The following is a 7,515-nucleotide window of genomic DNA, read 5'->3' on the forward strand; positions in this document are numbered from 1 at the left end:
TCTTTTTAGCAACATCATATGACCCCTTTAATGTAGTCCAAATGAAGTTCTTAGCAATGCATATTACTAATCAAAAATGAAGTTTTAATATATTTACAGTAGGAAATTTACAAAATATATTCATGGAACATGATCTTTACTTAATACCCTAATGATTTTTGGCATAAAAGAAAAATCGATTATTTTGACTCATACAATGTTTTTTTGGCTATTGCTACAAATATACCCCAGCGACTTAAGACTGGTTTTGTGCTCCAGGGTCACATACGACTTAATATTCATGAATACTGTATGTTTAGCTTTGCTTTAGGTCACTGTGAGCACACATCAGATAATGGTCAGATTATCAAGCTCAAACAGATACACACACACACACACACACACACACACACACACACAGGGGAAATTAATAACCTCACGGACAAAGCTGAGCTGGTCATAAACAGCACCTTCACCTGCTCTTATTACATTTACTTTTCATAAAGAGAGACTCGACGCTCTCTCAGTACTGCAGACCAAAGACTCTTTACAAAGCACTTTATGATCTTTTCGCTCAGCAGGATCCGGGGGCACCTAGATTGGACCAAAAGGGCACTTCAACTGGCCTTAGAGAAACTGAGAAATTTGCATTTCCTGAAGGAAGTACCAGTGCTTGCAAGTCGGCAAAAACAAATCATTAGACAGAGACAGATATGACATTGACATGTAATATCGAGAATAGATATATGAAAGAATTTATTGTGCAAATGACAACAATGACATCATTTTCCAACTTTAATCTTCATTTTCCTAAAGTAGAGTTTTTAGAATAAAGAGAAAATAATGATTTTTATTAAAAAGACAGAAATGATCTACAAAACAAAGTCTGTATGTTAATCATTCCAGCTGAATTAATTGCAGAAGATTGTGGATAATAATAAAAAAGCATGTGTTTATGGAATATCACTACAGCCCTGCCTTGCAAACACTGTAATAAATGCTGCGTTTCAGAGTGACGAGTCATGCTTGACTGACCTGTAACAATTCCATAGTTGGGCGCTTCTAGAACCGCTCCATAAAACTGGATGATGTTTCGATGACTGAGAACACTTAAAATCTCTGCCTGGAAATACAGCCAACACAAAGATTACAACAACATCAAAACGAGGAAATATTCAATATATCTCTATATAATTTTCCTAATTGAATACACAAATGTTTCATTACAAATAATGATATTGTCAGCATAACAATTAACTCTATAAAACCTACTGTGTCATGTTTGATACACACATTTCTAAGGCCTCTAAATGATCGACATAATCACAACTTTGTTGTACACAATTCACTACTTGCCTTCTGTCGTCTGATTGATAGTTGATACTTTTTTTAGCAAGTAAAAGAGTTTGTAATATAATTGTAAAACTGGCAGGTTATGTGGTCCACATGTCTTTTAGCTGTGAAATCTTTATTGATTTTTACAAAGTAAATGTAAGAATAACTTTTATACGGTTAGTAATGAACAACTACTGGACTGAAGCGACTTAGGTTTACTTGTTTATCCATACATAATTTTTTAGGAAAATCATGTTCGAATGTGAGTATCAAATATGACACAACAGGCTTTTGAGAGGAATGCTTATTTGTTCATCTCTCATCATCATTGCATTGCATTTTATATTTAGCCCACAGAATAAAAACCACACAGATTTGATCATAAAACTAAGCATTTCGATATCATTTCTAACTAAGACATATTACTGGAAAATGTAGAGTAACTACTGATATTTATATGCATTTATGTAGCTAAGTAAACTGTTATAAAGATCACTGAGTTACATTACAAGCTGTCAGAATTTCATCTTACTTTTTTTTGTTTTTCTGCTCCTCCATATTCTCCTATATCATACTATATGAACCATAAAAGCCTGATGTAATGTCAAATATGACCATATTAGATTTGAACAAATTTAACAAACATTTTTGGAAGAGCTCCACTTATATGAAGTGAATCATATGAATTTTGAGTGTTACTGGCAATACTTTTGTGCGATTTTCCTAACTCCTTAGGCAGTTCCTCCACCAAACTATATTTTAATCAAATTTTTTTCTCGACCAAACTGCAACCAAAGCCATTATGTTCTAAAATCACCATGTGAAGAACAAAGACAACAATGAATCTAGCACTTAAAAGTAAATACGCTTCACCCCAAAGACAAACACTGCACTCAGCTGAAACTAATATGACTTAATTATGTGACAATTTTCTCTTAAAGACATAGTCTATGAATTTCCGTTCACAAAAGCTGCTCGGACTGGAGTCGACACACAGAGAGGCAATTAAAATGATTATCACACTGACAATTAAAGCATGTGTATGAAAAGCTGGGGCGACTCTCACTCTCACCTCTTTTTCAATCTTCAGAAGCTTTTTCACCGCCACCTCTTTGTCCTGCGAGAGCCAGCGGGCGCGATACACGCTCCCGAAACTCCCGCCGCCGCAGTTCTCGTAGAAGAGGATGTCATCGAATTTGATTTGCACAAAGGAGGCGCCCAGAGATGCCATGGCATAATGGCACTTCGAAACACGCTTCTCTCCTGAAGAACGAAGAAAAGAGGAGAGGATGAGAAGAGAGCGAGGGACGAGAGATGTTGTGATTTGATCTGCCACTGAGAGAACTGCTCACTTTTACTCCAGTGAACACACACACACACACACACACGCCGCGAGCTGTCAGACAGAATCCACTCACTTACTCTAACAAGTTTTGCTCAAGCGTCACAGGCTGGTGTGTGAACGTAATGTGTGAACGTGCTGTGTGTGTTTGTGTTTTTGTGACGGCACCCATTCACTGCAGAGGATCCATTGCTGAGCAAGTGATGTAATGCTACATTTCTCCAAATCTGATGAAGAAACAAACTCATCTACCTCTTGGATGACCTGAGAGTGAGTAAGTTTTTAGCAAATGTTCTTTTTTTGGGTGAACTATTGTTTAAATCAGCAGACTTCCTAACAACAAGGTTCAAGGTTTGGCGTATGATCAACAAACGGACACTCCCTCCCTGCTGCCTGCCTCTCTGCAGATGTATGAGGCTGATATTCCTCTGGCTTGTCAATGTTTTACAGGGAATTCCTCATATCTCCAATCAGAGCACATGACACGAGCTCATCCACACACTCATACTTATCTGAGATCAGCTGACAGCAGACTACTACTACTAGTGTAGATCATATCAGCAGGCACCTCTTGTCAAACCAAAGTTCGCTTAATTGTATTGAATGTGCACATGTAGTGTACTTTAAATCTTAAAAGTATATTTTTATTAAAAACTGTACATACAATATAATATTAACTAAATAAAAGGCCATTTAAGTGTACTTAAAGACAGTTCACGTTTATGACTATGACTATATCAGGTACAGTGCATGCCACATTTTCTCAAGGAAAAAAAACTCAACTAATGCTGTAAAATATACATGAGAGTCAGTTGGTACTACATTACTATAATATTGAGCGCCAAAACGGCATTTATTGTTTAAATACTGCAATACAATTGAGAGAATTTGAAATCTGAGACTTTGTTTCATATGAAAAGTACAAAAAGCACGATGCTTATTGCGATTTATTGGATGGGAAGTGCCCTTCAATGTTCCGTCCATTAACTGAAAACAGGCTAGACTAATCGATTCTCGGGATTTAAGAATCAATATCGTTCTATAAAAATGAGAATTGATTAATATCGAGAAATCTATATTTTTTACCCAGCCCTATTATTTATATTTGTAAAACTTTGTAATAAGCAACTGCACAGCAACATGCCAACCACTCAAACACCTAAGCAACGCTCTAGAAACCACCCACAAAGCCATAGTCAACACATAGTAACATCTTAGCCAACCAAAACACTGAATAAAATAAAACCAATAAAAATGTATTTGTCTGTAAAAATATCTGTTACAGACAAACATCCCCACAGTGTCTCTCTGTGCTTGTGATGCTCACAAATTATAAATGCATTAAAGCAGACACAGAGGAGAGAAAGACAGAGCAAATTGTTGCTGGTGCATTGTTCGTTAGTTTCTCATTTTCAGTGCAGTAGTTATGGATTCTGGAGGGCTGTGCTGGACTGCTGGGGCACGCAGCAGGTATGAGCTCCATTCTCACAGAGGGACTCCGCGGCTTTTCCGCAGTTTGGGCCGATTTATGTTATATTTAGCAATGCAGGAAGCAGAACGACTCACTGGTGTCTTACATCCACACACACACACACTCACAGAAAAGAAAGAGACTCTAGTGGATATTATATACCTAAAGAGTAACACTGCCACATCTTTATAAATACAGTGGCTCCAAAATTTTTTGGAATGTCATTGAATTAGATACTAAATATTAATGCAAGTGTCATCAAATGCTGCAGGAGATTTCTCCCATAGTGAAAAAGAAGTAGACTTTAGCATACTTTTAAAAAGAGCACTTATTACAGAAATAATATACTTCAAAAGAATAATCTGAATTACATGATGGACACTTAACTGCAGGCATGTTAATTGAAAATAAATTAAAACGTATTATAGTTTAAATTGATATTAAATCCAAACAGTGGAACTTTAGAGTGTTTTTGACACACTTAAGTAGGACTTAAATACATCTTTATATGTAATTTCATAATTACTTCTGTTGTCTTGAAATATAGTTGAAGTGCTGAATGTGCTGACAAAATTCAGCAAAAAAACTAAAATATACCTTAATGACATTTCTATTAAAATGTTGTGTATTAATGTTAAATACACTTGTAATTAATGAAGTTGCAATTTAGTACATTTAGAGTATATTAACTTTAGTACACTGAATAACAAACTACAGTTAAAATTGAACTTTGCATGTGCTTTATTGTTTAAAGCATAACAAAATATTATTTGAAAATAAAATGTACGTTAAAGTAAAACTTTCAATTTGACATTATTACAAAGTGAACTTTTTAAAAGTGTACTTAAGTGTGTTAAGAAACAGTCATGAAAGTGCATAGAAATCGCTTACCCCACCTTTAATATTATAATGACACATGCAAATGTCTGATCATATATAAAGCCACAATACCAACTCTGACGATGCAGTGTTTAATTATCAAAAAAAAAAAAAAAAAAAAGGAAATGTTTACATTCCCTGCTGAAAAAAAAAACAGCTAAAACCAGCCTAAGCTGGTTAAGCTGGTTTAGCTGGTCGACCAGCCTGCTCACAGCTGGTCAGCAGGCTGGTTTTAGAGGGGTTTTGGCCAGTTCTTTAGCTGGTGAGGCTGGGAGACCAACTAAAACCAGCTACTTCCAGCTTAAACCAGCTAAGACCAGCCAACCAGCTTAGGCTGGTTTTAGCAGTTTTTAAAAGTGTACTTAAGTGTGTTAAGAAACAGTCATGAAAGTGCATATTATATTATCTGCAGTTTTGTTTTGTTTTTTAAATATACTTTTGGGATTTGAAGCACACAAGTGAACATTCAATACAATTAAGCATACTTCTTTTCCACGAGGGTCTTCACTAACTTCCCTTCCTCGTTTTTGTCCAGTATATTTTAATCAGCTGGTGTTTTTTGTTTTTTTTTGTAGTGGATGAAGTCAGTTTTCCTCAGGTTACACTAGCAGGTAGTAGGAACCACAGGTGTCGAGAATCACATTAAATATGCAGATGATCAAATAACAGTAATTACAATAGTATTTGTCTGCATTTTAAACAATATTTGTTTCCTAATTGCTGTATCAGTTAAAATCTAACAATGTTCTAACTAAGATACATTTTCCTTGAAGTCTGATTGTCTTATCTTTCTTTAAAATAAATGGCATTTGCTTTGATATTTTGTATCTAATGCAATGATATGCATGCATTTTTAAGTATGCATTAAGCGTCTTATATGCTCTCTGCACTCTCTTGTACAGTATTTCCTCATTGAATTATGAGCCAATAGGATGACAGCAGCTTTCCTCCAATCATATCTCAGCACATGGTCTCTGCACTGGAACAGAAAGTAAAAGTGGCAGAATAATTGGGATTTTTCTCATCCAGCTGGGAGTGAAGGCCTGTGTGTTCATACTAGGGGTTGCACAGACTAGCCCAACGTCAGGTTTGCTGTGGAAAAATATCAAAGTTTAATTTCTATTATATTTCGTTATTATTATTATTATTATTATTATTATTATTTAGCTGGTCGACCAGCCTGCTCACAGCTGGTCAGCAGGCTGGTTTTAGAGGGGTTTTGGCCAGTTCTTTAGCTGGTGAGGCTGGGAGACCAACTAAAACCAGCTACTTCCAGCTTAAACCAGCTAAGACCAGCCAACCAGCTTAGGCTGGTTTTAGCAGTTTTTTTCAGCAGGGTTTCCTGAGAATGGTAGTGGTTTTGGACATACAAGGTTTCTGCCCGATAGCGACGATATGTAAATTTGTTGTTTTATCATCACCAACAACATAAAGCTACCTATGACCTTGCTCAAGTTTCACATTAAATATGAGTACTACTTTTAATATAATATCCAGTTTTAATATGCCATTTGAAGCAATGTTTGTGCGATTTTGCTATATTTCAGTGCCTAGTGGTGTGCCTGGGATTTTTTTTCCCTGATCAAAGCTGTGCCGTGGCTACAAAAAGGTTGGGGAACACTGCACTAGTCGATTAGTCGACTAATGTTCTGCCGTGACACTTTAAGCATGACGTCGACTAATCGCGGGTCCTATAGAGGGCGCAACAGGACAACTTTGAACTCCACATTTACGCTCAGTTTCCACACAGTTAAAATGACAAATAAATGCATACTCCGAAAGCGCTCCACAAGACACATGTGATTACACCACCTGGATGCTCGAAACTGAACGGGAGAAAGTCATATTCACGTCTTTTTGTGGGTTTTTACAAATATTTAACCAATGAACAGCATTCAAAAGAGCTTGTGACTAAACCTAGTAACGCTATCAGATCCTTCAGCGAAACCTCATAACCTCATAACATTCAGCGATAAGTGCCATGCAGTCTGGAGACAGATCTCTGCTTGTTCACAGTGCAAAGGTAAATGAAGAACTGATGTTTGAATAAGTACAGTGTTTTCTTTACCCCAGAAACACTGTCTATAAAGGCTAATGTTTTTGTGAGTTTAAAGAGCAGAGAAGAGTCTTAGCATTTGCAGCCTATTGCCTATCCTGTGCATAGCACTTCATATTTTATATCACGAGATTTTGGCCAAATGTATTCAACAACAAAAAACTGAGCGCCCATTTAGCTACAATAAACTTTATACCCTGTAAGTTGATTTAAATGTAATGCAATGCACTCACTGCCTCAGATGCAGCCGTTTTAATGACGGACAAAACACAGGTCTCTGGCATTCGCTGGTCAAAAACCTCGTAACTCCATTTGAGCTTGATTTTCATAAAATGTTAAAGGTGGAGTAAGCGATTTCTGGAAGCCAATGTTAACATTTGAAATCACCAAAACAAACACGACCCTACCCCAAAAGGGTCTCGCCCCTATTTTGATAGCTCCGCCCCACACATA

The 7,515-nt window shown here is 36.6% G+C and overlaps 1 protein-coding gene across 1 annotated transcript in view; it reads right to left on the minus strand.

Annotated features, from left to right (window-relative positions):
* map3k20a (mitogen-activated protein kinase kinase kinase 20a) overlaps positions 1–7,515 on the minus strand; it is a 36,727-nt gene that overhangs the window by 27,275 nt on the left and 1,937 nt on the right. The window contains exons 2-3 of the mRNA XM_016464166.1: positions 2,387–2,577; positions 1,015–1,102 (exon numbers count right to left, since the gene is read on the minus strand). Of these exons, the coding sequence (XP_016319652.1) occupies positions 1,015–1,102; positions 2,387–2,545 (247 nt within the window). The 5' untranslated portion in view covers positions 2,546–2,577. The remainder of the gene's footprint in view (positions 1–1,014; positions 1,103–2,386; positions 2,578–7,515) is intronic.

Source organism: Sinocyclocheilus anshuiensis, unplaced genomic scaffold (genome assembly GCF_001515605.1).
Source record: "Sinocyclocheilus anshuiensis isolate Anshui unplaced genomic scaffold, SAMN03320099.WGS_v1.1 scaffold284, whole genome shotgun sequence".
NCBI classification, from domain to species: Eukaryota; Metazoa; Chordata; class Actinopteri; order Cypriniformes; family Cyprinidae; genus Sinocyclocheilus; species Sinocyclocheilus anshuiensis.